Raw genomic sequence first — 17,295 nt, 5'->3', positions numbered from 1 at the left:
CAAAGTGTTAAATATTAAAGTTATGTTCAGGTTGAAAAGTCACAAACCAAGAAATGCTAAGCATGTTAGAAAAACTATTTCTTAAATAGTGCTGATTAGATTGTGAATGGAGGTAGGGCATTAATGATTTTAAAAATATATATTTTTTTATTTTGTTAAATATTTCCCAATTACATGTAAAAAGGTTTTTAACATTCATTTTTTAAAAATTTAAGTTCTAAATTCTTTCCCTCCATCCCCCTTCTTGAGAAGAATTTGATATTGATTATACATGTGAAGTCATGCAAAACATATTTCCATATTATCCATGTTGTAAAAGAACACAGACAAAAATTAAAACAAGAAAAGTAAAGTATGCTTCAATCTGCATTTAGAGTTTATCAGTTCTGTCTCTGGATGTGGATAAGCATTTTTCATAATGGATCCTTTGGAATTGTCTTGGATCATTGTCTTAATCAGAACACCTAAGTCTTTTACACTTAATCATTATAATATTGATGTTACTGTGTAAATGTTCTCCTGGTTCTACTCATTTCACTTTGCATGAGGTTGTATATGTCTTCCCAGGTTTTTCTGAAACCATCCGACTTGTCATTTCTTGAAGCACAATACTATTCCATTACAATCATGTACCATAACTTGTGCAACCATTCCCCAATTGATGGGCATCCCTCTGAATTCCAATTCTTTGCAACCACAAAAAAAAAAAAGCTGCTATAAATGTTTTTGTACATATAAATCCTTTTCCCTTTTCTTCAATCTCTTTGGGTTATAGACCTAGTAGTAGTAGTATTTCTGGGTCAAAGGGTGTGCACAGTTTTGTAGTTCTTTGGGCATAGTTCCAAATTGCTTTCCATAAAGGTTGGATTAGTTCACAGCTCCACCAACAGTGTATTAGTGTCCCAGGTTTTCTACATCCCTTCAAGCATTTGTCATTTTTCTTTTATGTCATATTAGCCAATCTCACAGCTATGAGGTGGTATCTCCGAGTTGTTTTAGTTTTCATTTCTCTCATCAGTAGTGATTTAGATAATTTCTCATGTGACTATAGCTTTGATTATTATTTCATCTGAAAACTGCCTGTTCATATCCTTTGACCATTTATCAATTGGGGAAATGGCTCTTATTTTTATAAATTTGGTTTAGTTCCCTATATATTTGAGAAATGAGGCCTTTATCAGAGAAACTTGCTGTAAAAATTTTCCCCCAGTTTCCTGTTTTCCTTCTCATTTTGGCTGCATTAGTTTTGTTTGTGCAAAATTTCATGTACTCAAATTATCCATTTTACTTTAGGGCATTAATAATTGATGTCTTAAGAAATTACATTTTTCATCATTTTATATTACTAATTTTATTATCTTTTTAAAACACAGCTACAGTTGAAGGTTACAACAAAAACAATAACAAATACTGAATGTGTTAAGATGATTGTAGTCCATTCATTCACCATTACATACAAAAGCCAGCATTACAATGAACAGTATTCACTGACCTCCATTAAGAGGTTTGACACTTATCCCCACCTCTGGGATGTTGCTCATCACCCTCATAAGCTTCCCCATTGTAATGACATCTCCTTCCTTCCTTCTTTCCTTCCTTCCTTCCAGGGCTGTCCAACCTTAGGTTGTCATTGAAACAATAGACAATGTATTTTGATTTGCCATTTTAGTGAGAGTTCTGCAGTTGCTGGGCTTCTTTTACTAAAGCATTTATGTAAACTTCTATGCTTGTAGGCCGGCCGCATTTTGGACAGCCCTGCTTCTTCCCTTCCATTTTGAACACAGAATAGTTTTATTTACACTGTGAGAAAGGATTCTTATTCATAAGAAGTTGATACAACTCTTCCATCTTGCCTCCCAGGGAGGGACCCCATCATCTCAGTGAATTGTATAGTGTCTAGTGGCAGTTGCTACCCTCTGCTCCTTGCTGAGTTTTCTGGAAAGTTCCCAGAAATTACATTTTAAATGTTAAATTTTATAAGTTATGCTGTTTAATCCTGAAAATGTTTATCAGTATATGAGTGATATTAGCAGACCCATTGTAATTTTGGTGTTTTCCCAACTTTAGAGGACAAAAGTGAATATACTTGATTATCTGAACAGATTGTGTTATTTAATTTTGTGTTGAGAGAATAGAGAGGTTTTATTTTTGTTTGCTTTTTACATTTTAATGGAGGGGCAAACATTTTTTGTTCAGAAAAAGGGCTACTTTAAGTCTAGTGTCTTTGAATTGTGTCATTTTCATTAAGGCAGTTAATACTACTTTTACTCACATTAGCTTTGAAAATCATGGAAAGGGTTAATATTCTTTCAGGTTAGGGGGAAAGTAGTCATTGATTTATGTCTTGTGATAACTGGCATTCAGGGTATTACAATACCATATAAGCTACATTTTGAAAGTTTTAATATAAAACTTCTGATTCATTTTAGTTTTAAATGTTTAAGCTGAATAGTAATTAAAGGAGGAAATTTGGCTTTTCATTTTTTGTGTATGTTGATACAAATATTTTTATAATGAGATTGCTTATTCACTTCAATTGTAGCCAAAACATCTCAAAACATTTATTGCAAAACTTTGTTTTAGGGGGCTGAGACTTGACCTAGAATTGAATTTCGGTGATTCAGACTGGTTTATCAGTAACAACAGCTCCTCAAGAGCTAGTGTTGAAACCCAAGTTTCCCCCTTTTCCTTGGATCCCTGTAGAACTAAATGCAAGAGAACTTAAAAGATGTCTTCCCTGCCCTGTTGCATACCTAACCAGGTCCAGATTGGGCTGTGACTCCTGGCATTACATTACAAGGTCTTGATGCTGGGTCACCTTCATCTCCATAATCTAAATTAGTTATCTTGTTTCCCTAGCTAGGTCTATATTGAAAGAGCTAATGGAGTGGAGTCTTCACCAAAACTTACCATTAAGATATACACGCTAAACAGTTTAATTTGAATGTTTGAAGGCAGAGTTTAGAATGAATAAAAAAGTAAATTTACATGGATTGGCAGACAGATTTAGGAAAATCATTTTGGTATATATTTGAATTTAATAAACAAGTACAATTCCAGGCAACATTATGAGTCCTGGGCTTCATGGTCCTGAATAAAATCTGTTGGCTAAACTTTCCACCCATTTTTCATGTAAACCTTTATGGCAATGCATTGTGAGACCTGTGGCTAACTTGTAGACAGAGGTATGCCATGGGCCCCAGAGCTCTTGTATCCACTTCTGGTTTTACCATTTTTTAAATCTTAAGGACTGTATCTTATTTGCCTCAAAGGGATCATGTGGTTTAGAAAGGGGCCAGATTGAAATATTAACATTTTTACTTTGTGCTTCATAATTGAAACCTTTCTGCCAGCTCATAGGAAAGTTCTGAATGGCACAGCTGAGAAGTTGGCGGTATGTGAGTTTGAAAGGAAATGCCAAGATTATGGTAGGGCTTCTGATGCTCAGAAAATGAAAGGAAAATATTTATAAATCATGCTTAATCTTTATTTAACACCAATATAAGGGGTTTTGAGTGGAGAAATGTTAGGATCATATCTGTGTGTGAGGAATAATAATTGGGCAGCCATATGTTTGAGGGGATGAACTTAGAGACAGAAGAGATGGGAAGCTCTAGCAGCAATACAGGCCAGTACCAAAGTCCATGAGGAATTTATACCGGAGTTGATGGAGATAGAAATAAAAAAAAGAAAGGCTAAATGTGACATGTTACAAAATTGTGAATTATATGTGCATGGAAATTGTTTTTTTTTCTTATTTTTTTCTCAATTATATGTGAAAATTTCTTTCAGCATTTATTTTTTTTTTAAATTCTCTCCCTCCCTCTCTCTCCTCCCCCTCCTTGAGAAGGCCAGCAATTTCATGTGGATTATACATGCGAAGTCCTACAAATCATGTTTCTATACTATCCATGTATGTGTATAGAAATTAATATATTTTGATTTGATTAGATGCAACATAGGTAGTGTATGTACTTATGAGAATTCATCTAATCCTGTATATTGTGTGTATGTGTGCATACACAGAAACCTAGATACTATTGTGAAAATCATATGAAAGAAATTTGTTAAAATTGGCTTTCCTGTGTTTTAGGTGTTAAGTCAGTAAACTGTAAGTTCCTTCCCTGACCCATAGTGTATCTCTTGACTAAAGGAGATGCAGAAATTACCTGAAGCTGTTCATTTGATTGAGAAGGCCAGTATGATGTATCTGGAGAATGGGACGCCTGACACAGCAGCCATGGCCTTGGAACGGGCAGGAAAGTAAGTCCCTAAAATCTGTTGCTGGAAATAAGTGAGGGGAAGGCATAATTTTTTCTCATTTCAATTACATTCCTGGAAGAAGGTGCTTCCCATTCCTAATTTAAAGAATAACACTTGTCTTGTTCATTTTAGACTTATAGAAAATGTGAACCCTGAAAAGGCTGTACAGTTATATCAACAGACAGCTAATGTATTTGAGGTAAGTTTTCACTTTTCTTGTCTATTGAACATGGCCTTGAAATTTATTAAAAAATGGACACATGGGGCAAAAAACCCCTACTGCAATTTAGTATGGATTTGGATAGTAAAGGCTATTCATTGCAGTTTTCAGAGCTGTGTGTTGTGTGTTGGGTCCATCATTCACTAACAATTTCCACTCATTTCCCAACTTTGAGGAACTCTTGTTTTTGTCAACTTAGTATTTTGGTAACTGATGTTTGTCATGTTTATGCCATGCTAAAATTGCTAGTTCAAATAATGAGAACATAATAAAATACTCTTCAAACTAAAAGTTCACTTTCAGTTCAAGTATTTATTATCTCCTTTTGTACAAAGCACTAGGCTAGTTGTTGTTTTAAGGAGGAAGGGGTTGGCCACCAAGAACAATAAGACAGCATCCATCTATATTAGGAAGGCAGAATTTATGATTTCAAAGAGAATCTCATATGTGCCTAAAAGTTCCAGAACCGCAGGATATAAGGAATTCTCTAGGCAGAAGGCAGGAGAACTAAAGCATGTATTTACACGCCACAGTAACAAGCCCACAAACCAGCATCCCCATTTTGATATTTTCATCAAAAGCTTCCAGGCCCAATAAGTCTGCCTCACAAGGGTAACCAGGAGGTCACAGAGAAGTGAGATGGTATAAGGCAAAATCGTATACATGCTTCCCGTCTACGGTAAGAAGATTACCCACTGGCCTCCAGTCCTTGCTCAGCACTCCAGTCAGCTCTGCTACCAGCAGCTCAGCTTCAGCTGTAGGCGTCTCTGGCTCCAACCGGAAAAGGAAGAGAGGATCTTCAAGCTGTCCTCTCTCCTCTTATAGAGTTTTTGACATCATCAAGCGCCGCCTGAACGACCAGGGCCGATTGGTTCTTGACTTGGCCCCTCCCCCTAGCGTAGACCAGGTTAACACACCTCCCCTCAGCCAGCCCCATGACTCATCACACAGGAAGTTCTCTGATTCCTGGCATGGTCGCTGGGCTTCCTGCCCCAGTAGAGCAATCCCCAGTGTCCAGGGAAGCTCAATGAGGTAAGCTGAGTCATTCAAGGAAAACAAAGTCCATTCTGGTTACACTATCTTCCTACCACTGACATTGTACAATAAAATTCTGCTAATGTGAACGTTTTTAGTTATTTGGCTAGATACATGGGAGTTTATTGTATGTCATTCTCCTTTTCTGCCTTCAATGACAAACATAGGAAAGGAGAAATAAATACTCCTTTTTTTACTGAAAGAAAATATCTCCTTAACATAGGCCAGAGCTGTCCAAAATGTGGCCTGCCGTGAGATTTATGTGCCTGCCCACAAGCATAGAAATTTACCTAAATGCTTTAATAAAGGAAGCTGAGCTACTGCAGAGCTCTCACTAAAATGGCAAATCAAAATACATTGTCTGTTGTTTCAATAGGAACCTAAGGTTGGACAGCCCTGACACAGTCCAACAAATTCTTTTGAATAACCTTGTGAAAGCTCTTCCACATTCACATTCTAATTCCATTCTCTTCTGTTGTCCAAGGTCAGTGAAATGAGTTTGGAGGATGGGATAATGCTACTTAGAAAATGTACTTTCTTTGGTAGGTTGGTTTCATGAGAGAAATGTGAATAGGACTTTCTTTTTCTTTTTTTTTTTCTTTATATTCCCAGTATGTAGTACAGTTCCTTGCACATAGTAAGTGCTTAATAAAAGCTTGTTGAATTGACTTACTCATCCAAATTGGCAACATGTCCTTTTCTTGTATTCCCTAAGAATGAAGAACGCCTACGACAAGCAGTTGAATTACTAGGAAAAGCCTCTCGACTTTTAGTACGAGGACGTAGGTATGTTTTCGAATATCATATTCTATTTCTTTTTCTTTTCCGTAAGCCACGTTTTCAGGTATTAAATAATGTGAGGAATAACATGCTATTTGCTAGGCGCAAATTACAAATTAATTTTCATAGACAAAACCACCATACAGAACACTATCATCTATATTCTGTTAGCCCTAAAAATGTCAGTTATTTGCCAGTGTTTTAGTGAATTGTCAAATGTTTCTGCCTTCTGAAGTAATTATTTCTTGATCTATCTTCTGGGTGACTTTTGTGTTGCCTCTACTGAGAGTTGAGAATTGTAGAGATATTAGTGACAAGATTCTTTAAAATATTGGACCAAGAAAAATGGATATGATCTTATAAAGTCAAGAAAACAATATTGTCAGTTGGGGATAATGAAATAAGATATAAATATCTGGAAATAAAATATAAATATCTGGAAACAGGAAAGCTGAATTTTTTTTGCGTTTCTCTCCCTTTCCTCCTCCCTTTTTTTTTCCTTCACTCTCATGTGAAACACCTTTAATCACTGAGGAAAAGGATGGATTGGCTTTCAATACACAACTTGTGTATTTTGTAAAATCTCAATGGCTAAAATCTAATTTTAAATAGTTTTAATATAAATCAAGCGTTCTGTCTTCAAGCATTTATTAAATGCCTACTATATACTAGGCACTGTGCTAAGCTCTGGGGATATAAAGATGGGCAATAGACAGTTCCTTCTCTTGAATAACTCACAGTCTAATGTGAGGTAATGAGAGGTAACATGCAAACAAGTATGTGCAAGTGAGATATAGAGAAGAAAAATTGAAGATCATCTCAGAGGGAAGATACTAAGATTAAGAAGGATTTAGAAAGACTTCTTGCAGAAGGTAGGACTTTAGCTGAGATTTGAAGGAAGCCAGGGAGACATTCCTCAAAAGACTGTAGATATGCAAATAAATAAAAAATATATATATATATGTATACACACATGTAGGTGTCTCTGTGTGTGTGTGTATATATATATATATATATATACACACACACACACACACACATACACATACACGCACACACATAATGAAATTGGCCATTTTCTAATAATTTAGTAGGGCATAGTTCTGTGCTATGTTTGAACTGATACAGAAACAGACCTAAGAATGGTTTTTTGATCAAGAGATCAAAAACAAGTAGTTGAGAGAAATGGTTTTGCAGAGCAACTTCTGAGGCACGTCTTTAAAAAGAATGTGCCATTCTGTGACTCAGAGGTATGTTCCTTTCCATAGAATTTTCTAAGAACTAACCTAAACACATACATATTTCAAAATATATCATGTTTTTTATAAAAAGCAGATAATTCATTTGCACTGTTATAGTGTTAATATAAAGACCCTGGATACAGAAGGGATAATTGGGACCTTTTATGTAACATGAGTGTCTGTCTGGAGCATATACCAGAGTTATACTAGAACCTGACTTTTGGGTACAAGTTAAGTAGCAGACTCGGAGAGTAAAGCATAGAATTTTAAATTGCACATATCTTTCATTTATGTGATGCTTACGTATTTTCTGTTATTAAAGGATCCTCCTTTCAAGGTTTTATTGCCTCTTAAACTGGTAGCATTTATGCATCAGTGTAGCAGATTTAAGTGAAGAGTTTATTTTATTCATATGACAGTTGTGCTTTTCTTCCTGCTGTGTATGTCATTATTCAGAATAGTAGTTCAGTATGTAGAATGAACTTTTTATGTAAGGTAACTTCTGGACCAACTTCCTTTAGTGATTACTTAAGTGGTAGTCTTCTCTTCTGAATTAATATTTTACCCTTAGGCTCTTAGAACAACCCTTACTGATCGATAAGTCACAAGAAACCAGTTGATATTAAAGGTCTGTGTGGTTTGTTTCTTAGCTTGCTACCATGTCCATGATTCCTGCTCTGATGTTTACTGGGCCAGCCATCAGCACCATTCCCCACTTCTCTCCCCGCTTCCCCCCTCCACCCCCTCCCACACACACTTCCCTCCACCTTTCTCCCTCTTGAGTATAAGATTTAGGAAAAGAAAAAGTAGTTCTTCCTCTGGAAGCTTAGTGACATCAAGCATGGTGTTAAGGTAGCAACCTCTAGGTTTCCTTGAAAATCTTATACTTTTGAAGAATACTTATCCTTTATCAAACTTCCTGAAGAAATGAATGAATGAAAAAGCATTTATTACATACTTGCTCTGTGCAAAGTGCTAGAGATACAAATACATGAGGGAGCTAGTCCCTGCTTACAAGTAACTTACATTTCAATAGGGGGCACAGTGGGATGCCAGAGAGCAGTATCTGGGTAGGATTCTTTTGGTTTGGAAAGTCACAGTGATGGTGAATGGAGCCACAGGAGAGTAAATAGACACATTCTTTCCTATAGTGATGGTGTAGTATTGTTTATGGATTTGATTTTGACTCTGCAGCTATAAAAAGGCAGTGGGATTGGGATGGAGGCAGTAGTGAAGCATGGCTAGAGTTGGCCTAGATGTAGTGATTATCACTAAGAAAATGTTTATTCAGCACATAACAGTGTGGTGAGCATCATGCCTGCCTAAAATTAATTTACACCACCTCCTTTTTTGAGGTCTTGAATAGATTCATCCTTCTTGAAAAGTTGCCTAGGGAGGAGGTAGGGCTCATCAGTAGCCAGAGGAAACTTGCCTTTATCTCATTTTGGCATGATGTTCACTATACAATTATATATTCAATAAACATTTTCTTAGTGATAACCACTTTACATCCTGACCGTCTTCTCACCATCCATCTGTAGCCACACCCTCACACCCTCCAGGCTCTGGAAGACTTAACCTTTTCAGATCTGAAACTCCCAACTTGGGGCTTTTGTTGCCCTGAATGGAAAGAGCCTTTTGTGATTCTAGGCCAGCCCCAGGCATGCATCACCCTACACACTGGCTATCTCATCAGCCACCCTTCATCACTGCCTGTCACCCCCACCAATCTTCATCCCATCTCACCTCTTTAGAGCTCTGGAGCCTCCTCTGTGAGTAGTAGCACAGGAGAAAGTCATTAGTAGCCAGAGGAAACCTGCCTTTCTCTCATTTTAATCTCTTTCATGCCATCCAAAACTTATAAAAATTAAGAATTTGTTCAAACAGTGACCTGGCTTTGACAGCATGACTGTCTAGTCTCTGAAAGATACAGCTAAATCTTAAGTGTGAACCTGGGATTCTCAAACTTTACTTTTGAACATGTTTATGGGGTTAAGAGAAATTCTGGCTTGGGTGTTTTTCAAGTTTGGATTTTATAGTTAAATCCTTAATGTACCTTTGCCTGGCTACTAATAGAATGACATAGCTCTTTTTTTTTTAAATTAACATCTAATATGCTAATTCCTAAACTTTTTTTTTTTAGCTAAAGGACTATTTAACATCTATATAAATTTAGAGAGTGCCTTTTGAGTATTTTTTCAGGTACCTTATTTTTTAGTACTGTGATCTGGAGGGCATGCTCTCCAAACTTTGGAGAGCTAAAAAAGGTCTGTTACTCTTTCAAGTGAGTGCCAGTCCTGACTCCTTTTTTTCTGAATGGTCTTTTAATCACTCAACACAATTGGATATGATAGACGGAATACTAGCTTGCAAATCAGAAGACTTGGTTCTTATCTTACCCTTTCTTTCACTTGCTGTGTGACATTGATGGCCCAAGGAGACCCAATCAGTTCTTTCTGACAAACCACAGTTTCTTCTAGTGGGGTGGGGAGGTGTTCTTGTGCCACCACCCAACTCAACTCTGGGCTTTGTAGAAGAGATGTTTGTTTAGTCCAGTCTTAGGTCCCAAGAGGTGGCAGTTTCTTAGAAGGAAAAGTTTGGAAAAGGAGCAGGCCTTCATCTTTCACTCTAACCCTAGCCAACCCTGTTCCCAATAAGACCTTATCCACAATGGACAAAATATGGGAGGGAGAAATCTAGCAGCCAGTTACTTCTGAGGCAGTTACAAACCATTCTCTTCTCTTTCTTCCGGTTCGGTAGTCCCATCTCTTCTCCCTAAGTCAGCAGAACACTTAAAGAAAAGATGTAAACTCAAGAATCCCTTGTGACTAGAACGTCATACTGAGCATTTAATGACATCTGTTAGGAATTAACTGTTGAAGATGAAAGTTTGGGTTGGTTGATCTTTTGAAACTACTTGCAAAAACCTATTTTAGCGACATCACTGAATCTGAGATTTTATTATCTTTGGCTAAAAAAGCTAGAATTAAGAAAAATTTAAAGAAACAATGTATTATTTCAAAGAAAGGTATAAAAACAATTATGTTATCCTCTTCCCAGTTATAGAACCATAAAGCTGGAGTGGCCACAAAAGTCATTCATTTCAACTCCTACCCATTTGAGGGACCCTAAATGCAAAATCATCCATTAGTTCATTTGAACACCTCTGGCAACTAGAACCTTACTATCCTTCTGAGGCAACTTCAAGCTTATTTTTGGACAGCTCTAGTTGTTTAGAATTTTCCCCTCATTTAACATAAGGCCTTTTAATCTTAAATGAGTCTTCCTTTAAGTACTGACCTTGTTATCTAATGATGAATACTGAAAAGTCCATAAGATGGTCTTCGAAAGTGAAACTGCTCCATTGTCTAGTTCCTCAGAAACAGCAGTAGTGGCCAGTGGGGAGGTGGTGGTGACAGAGTCAGTAGTATGGTTTTGCAGTGGAATAAGTTCTTAGCTCTAGAGGCTAACAAGTCATTCCAGGAGTTCCTGATGGAATTCAGCTCATTTATAATCTATACTTCATTCCAACCAGTGGAAGAGATCAACTCATCATTGTGACCATATCGGATAGACAACAATTACTAATAGTACCAGCAATCAGTATGGCCAAGAGACAAGGTATTGAAAATGTTGAAAATCAGGTGGGATGTACAGAAATAGAAGAGAGGGGCATAGCACTTCAGAAATAGCTGGTTGAACCAAATTAAGAGAATACAAATTTTGACAGCAATTTAAAAGAAAGAATAGAAAGCAGTGACCTATAGATGGAAATGAAAGGTTATGATCTATCTCTAAACTAATAAAGAAGCTGTTTCATTGCAATGGGCATCATGGTTTGGTTTTACTTTGGTCAAGAAAAATAGTACAGTCTTGAACAGTCATGGGATTACATCACAGAGAGATGTGACCAAAGAAACCCTAACCGAAAGCAGCACATATATTCTTTGAGAGTGAAACTGGTGGCATTATACATTTTCCTTGATGATTCTTCTTCCTAACAGCCACCTCCTAATCAGTCGCTGTCATTTTCCTGAAATATGAGTTTCATATTGAGATCATAAAAACTGTATATTTAGACAAACATACATATACATACACATATGTGTGTATATATGTATGCATGTTCACACTTCTTGTGCTGATCATACCAAGCTCTAACCTTGTAGGGCCTTGTAAGTGAAACCTGGAATCACTCAAAAATCTTTAACCTAAGTAGCCACATGGGAAAAATCAAATGGGTAAAGAATACTATACACACACACACACACACACACACACACACACACATATATGTATGTATGTATATGCATATACATGTATATGTGTGTGTTTGTGTGTATAAAAATAATTCATAAATAATTGGATGGATAACCATGGATAGAAACTTAGGTAAATAATGCACTGGATCTTGAAGGAAGGGAAGGATGTCAGTAGGTAGAGATGAAGACAGCAGGAGGAAGCTTTTCCAGGAATGGGGGATAGTTCTTGTAAAGGCATGGTGGTCATAGATCCGGAGAACAGTAAGTAATGAAGTGTAGAGTGCATAAAGAAGAGTTTCATGAAATAATGCTGTAATATTAGGGAGGAGACAGATTGTAGAGGACTACAATGCCAGTCTAAGTAGTTTTTTGTTTGGTAAACAGTGAAGAGCCACTAAATGTTTTTGAGAAGCTTAAGGGCATGGTCAGACCTGTACATTAGAAAGATTACTTTGGCAGCAGTGTGGTAAATGGATTATATAGGGGAGAGACAAGTGATCTTAAGTGTTCTTATTTACTGCTAGCCCTTTACCGTGCATTAAGGAAGAGTCTAGGTATTTGTAAAAATGAATTTTTAGAGCTAATGGAACCAGTCTTCCTCTTTGCTCCCCAAACCTGAAACAAAATATATTGCCGATTTATGTCTCTCCTCCCCCTCCCTGACCTGTAAAGCCAGATGTGGATTTCTCACTGTTTTCTTCATTCAGATTTGATGAGGCTGCACTTTCCATTCAGAAGGAAAAGAATATCTATAAGGAAATTGAAAATTATCCAACGTGTTATAAGGTATTATGTGCAATTTATTTTGTCTATGTTTTGGCTAATTTCTCATGATGCTATAGTTCCCTAAAAGAGAGGAAAGTATTTATTGGGTATTTAACTATTATGTGACTACATAAAGAATTTGTTACTTGGTTGATATACGGAACACCAGATACAGTAGATCCTTCCACCAAGGCAGATTACAGTCTGTTTATAACTTAGTAGATAAATCCTAGGGTGTTGCTTGAGATACATAGAGGTTAATTGATTTGCCTAGGGTCATACAACTAGTAAGTATCAGAAGCAGGATTTGGACCCACATCCTCCTGAGTTTAGCATCCTAGTCACTAAATTTGGCTGCCTCGCTATTTGACTATTATCTGTGGACAAAACAAAACACTTTAGTAAATGAAAGTATTATTTCAGTAGGTATTATTACTGAGTCTCCGAAACCTAGACGTATAGGATAGGTACTGAATCTATGATTTCACTGCTATGAGAAACTTCTGGGTGGGGAAATTTCCTCTCTCAGAGTTGTCTTTTATTAAAAATCTTATTTTTAATTTATGGAATAAAAGAAGTATTTCCATAACATAGTATCATAAAAAAGATGATTGCACTTAAAGTTTTAGAGAGCTGCTAAGAGGACTAAGAGACTGGATGAGCCTTGCCAAGGGGCATACAAAAGCCAGTGTGTGTCCCAGTCAGAACTTAACCTCATTTTGGTTGACCCATAACAACATGATTGTATAAAATTTTCATTCATGTGCTTACATGTGTAAACAGTACTCTCTCTACCTTCTTATTGTTTCTTTTGCCCAGAGCAGGAAGGTTTGGTGATGGGGTTGTAATTTAAAAAAGAGAAAAGGAAAAAAAATGTCGGAGACAGATACCTAGTATAATGAAAAAAAAAAAGCTTAGAAATGTCATTTCTCTAGTACCCTGGAGAAGGCACTCTTAAGACTTAGAATACAGAGAGTGAGGGTAGGGGGAGAGGGAGAGGGATAAAGAGAAACTAAAACGTTTCAAGTAAAATCCCAGATGTTTTTACCCTACTAGGAAACTGGCCTTTATTACGTTCATATACATTTGAAAGGTAATCTGTCATCTCTTCTGTTTTAGAAAACAATTGCCCAAGTCTTAGTTCATCTACACAGAAATGACTATGTAGCTGCAGAAAGATGTGTCAGAGAGAGCTATAGGTAAGACGTTTTCATTGATTGTCTTGACATCTTGACTTTTTTTTCTCTTAACACACCTTAGGTGGTCAGTGAAAAGTTTCTTTCAAGGTGCTTTATAGTGATTTCCCATAGCCAATAGAGGCATGTCATTACTGTTTCAGCTTTTGAGGCAGCGCTGTTGGAACCTGTAATATTTATTTTTAGCTGTCTTCTCTGTATAATCTCATGTGGGAGGATAAGACCTGAAATTCATTGTTTTATTATTTTTTTTCTCCCCCAAACAAAATTCTCAAGTAGGGGAAATATTTCACATATTGAATTCATGTATTCACATCTGGTGGGATGGGAGGGATTAGAATAAGATTCATATGTTTTTTTCATCCATCATTTTTTAAATGCCTGCTATATCCAGAGCACTGTACTAGGAGCTAGAGGAGAAAGAGAAAATTGAGACCATCCCTGGGAATGTCATACATATGCAGATAAGCAAGACAATATAATAAATGTACTATATTTGTAGCTCAGGGGAAGGGGGGAAGTGAGAGGGTGAAGGAAAAAAACTAAACTAACTTCACATGCTATTTTATAAAACTTTATCCTCAAACTGAAAAAACACAACACCACCTTGTAGTCACATACTCTAACTAGAATGGATTAATAGTAGGTGGACCTAAGACTATTGGTGCTCTTGGGAGCTCTTAGGAGGAGAGCAGGTGGCCTGCAAGAGCAAGCCATGTTGAAAATCTGGGCGTGGTGTTTCCTTTAGCATACCAGGATTCAACGGAAGTGAAGACTGCACTGCCCTGGAACAACTTTTAGAAGGGTACGACCAGCAAGACCAAGATCAAGTTTCAGAGGTCTGCAATTCTCCACTTTTTAAGTACATGGACAATGATGTAAGTGGCCATTCTATTTCTTTTTCTTCTTTCCTGCTGAAAGAGAGACCTCTCAGGGAAGAACAAGCAGCTTGTTGTTGTCTTTTCTCCCCAGTCTTCTGGGGCTAATTTTTCATTTGGCTGCTCTCCAGAGAGACCTTCCCAGCTGTCACACTTCACTATGCAGTATAGGCCATTTGGGCTGATTCCTTTATAGCAGCCTTACACATAGTTCCTCTAAAATCTTTGGGCCTGAAAACGTTTGCTCTATCTCTCCAAAACTTCATTGATCCCAGCCACATTTATTAATACCATCCCATTTAATTCACAAGCCTCCTACTGCTTACCTCCTATTAATGGTTTCCCATAGCACCCAGTTAAGAGCATGACAGATGTCTGCCACCTGCAGAAAAATGCACTCCAGGCTCCTGTAAAAATTCAAATGCACCTCTTACTAGCAGGTAATAGGCAGAATGTATTAAATTTCTGTCAGGCTTGCTGCTTAATCTCTTTTAGCCCATGGCATTTGTGAGTTTGGGCTGATTTGTTGTCATGGTATCAGATCAACTTTGGACCTAGTTTACAAAACTTGTAAGTTCTGAAAGAATTGCATTTGACCAGAAGAGTTTACATTGTTCTTGCTTACATTTGATTAGTTTCACCTTTCTACCTATCTCTGCCTCTGTCCACTGCCCTCCACAAAGCACAGAGAAGGCAAATATCTGTCTCTCCTGAATGCACTGGGGTCTTCCTCTTCCCAAAATTCGAAGAAAATTAAAATGAAAAGGAATAGAAAGGGAAAGGGGAAAGCAGAAAAGTTTGCATTTTCCCCTTAGATATACTTCCCCCTTGCTTCTTTTTGGGCCTAGGCACAAGGGCTAGTCTTACTCATTTTCAGTTGTTGCTCTAGTAATTGCAAATAATCTAAGAAACTTTTATTTCCCTTAACTTTGTTGTAAGACCATGGCTGAATTTTAAAAATAGACTATATTTAATTTCTCAGGGCTTCCACTATGCATCGCTTCCTGTCTTCTGTGAAATAATGACAGATCTCATAGAAGGCATATGTGTTCATGTATGTCTTATATACCTCAGAAGAAATAAGCAATGCCTTTAATATAGTCATTCTTCATTGGAGGTCCTGTTTGGTGGAAGGTCAGGTTTTGCATGGCCAAAAGTCTGAGATGTAACCATGTTTAAAAAGCTCTAGGCCTTTAACTTCTAGATCTGTCAGGAATATCTGCAGATGCTTTAGTAAATAGGTACACATTTGTACTTGCATGGACAAGTACAAACATTTCTTGGCTTTGATTCTTAAGTAAGCAAAATACGTTTTGTTTACATTAATTTGCTAAAAAAATTAGGTACTATGAGACAAAGCTTAGGACAACATGTCCCAGTTATCCCAAGTTCCTAAATTACGGAGCTGGAATTTTTCCAAGTCAAATCAACATGCATTTATTAAGTACTTACTGTGTGCCGGGGCCTGTGCTAGGCACTAGGAAACCAAATGCAGGCAAAAAGAAAGAGAAACATGAATTAATGAAGCTTTACTATATTACAGTTCCATGCTTCTTCCATGAAAAGATGATTCTGACAATTAGCAGCATGCACCAGCTAATTAATCTGCACGAAAAGAACAGGCAGTGAAACCTTGTGTTTCTCACTATTGTAGTGTTCTCTGAAGCCATGACAATAATGAGCTCAGTCTCTAGCTTGGTCCTCAGAACAAATTGGTGTTGCTAGGCCTGCATCTCATATCTCTGTTAGAGTTGTTTACCTTTTCTTATCTGTTTGTCATTTATAGTATGCCAAGTTGGGCTTAAGTTTGGTGGTCCCAGGAGGAGGAATCAAGAAGAAATCACCAGCAACCCCACAGGCCAAAAGTGAAGGTGCAGAAGCCACAGCTGCTGGTGATGAAGAAGAGGATGAATATGCAGGAGGACTGTGCTAGTTATTAACATGCATACTCTCAGGGTAGGGGTTGGGGAGAAAATCTGATGTGCTCTTTTGTGGATATTGAGTGTACCCAAATTCTTAACCCTTCTCTGTAGTCCTGAATTGGAACAACAATATAGAAGCTCCATATTTTGAGCTACTGTACCAAAAAATTGCCTCATTATCCCATACCTTCTGTGAATCACTAGTTTATTCCTTCCTTGGTAAAAGTTTGTCCAGAGTACCAGCTTCAATTTTCTTCCTTTGAGGCCAGTTTCTTACTGATTGTCTCACTGAGCCCTGTCTTTTTTTTTTTTTTGACGGGGGAAGGCAGGGCAGTTGGGGTTAAATGACTTGCCCAAGGTCACACAGCTAGTACATGTGTCAAGTGTCTGAGGCCGGATTTGAACTTAGGTCCTCCTGACTCCAGGGCTGGTGCTCTACTCACCGTGCCACCTAGCTGCCCTGAGCTTCAATTTTCTTGAAAAAGAGTTGATACAAAAATGATAACAGGCTCCTTTGAGAGCTGGGTTCTAGAGTTAAGATTATGTATTAAGAATGGCAGGTGGATGTCATTTGAATGTCATTTTTCCATTTATGATTTTTGTATTTCCTGGCAAATATTTTCTCTTTCCTTTATTAACTAGTAATTGACACTAAAAGTCACTTGTCCTGATAGAAAGTCAGTACTTGGTCTGCTTGTTTTTCTTGTGTAGTATGTGTGTGTAAGAGGCTGTG

General features: G+C 37.3%; 1 protein-coding gene across 1 annotated transcript in view; it reads left to right on the top strand.

Annotated features, from left to right (window-relative positions):
• The window catches only part of NAPG (NSF attachment protein gamma), a 30,160-nt gene extending 13,235 nt beyond the window's left edge, over window positions 1-16,925 (top strand). The window contains exons 6-12 of the mRNA XM_036735836.1: window positions 4,154-4,263; window positions 4,396-4,462; window positions 6,234-6,304; window positions 12,509-12,587; window positions 13,686-13,765; window positions 14,511-14,640; window positions 16,427-16,925. Of these exons, the coding sequence (XP_036591731.1) occupies window positions 4,154-4,263; window positions 4,396-4,462; window positions 6,234-6,304; window positions 12,509-12,587; window positions 13,686-13,765; window positions 14,511-14,640; window positions 16,427-16,573 (684 nt within the window). The 3' untranslated portion in view covers window positions 16,574-16,925. The remainder of the gene's footprint in view (window positions 1-4,153; window positions 4,264-4,395; window positions 4,463-6,233; window positions 6,305-12,508; window positions 12,588-13,685; window positions 13,766-14,510; window positions 14,641-16,426) is intronic.
• The last annotated feature ends 370 nt before the right edge of the window (window positions 16,926-17,295 follow it).

Source organism: Trichosurus vulpecula, chromosome 1 (assembly GCF_011100635.1).
Source record: "Trichosurus vulpecula isolate mTriVul1 chromosome 1, mTriVul1.pri, whole genome shotgun sequence".
NCBI classification, from domain to species: Eukaryota; Metazoa; Chordata; class Mammalia; order Diprotodontia; family Phalangeridae; genus Trichosurus; species Trichosurus vulpecula.
The sequence above is the reverse complement of the archived record's forward strand: the minus strand, read 5'-3'. Positions and strand labels throughout refer to the sequence as shown.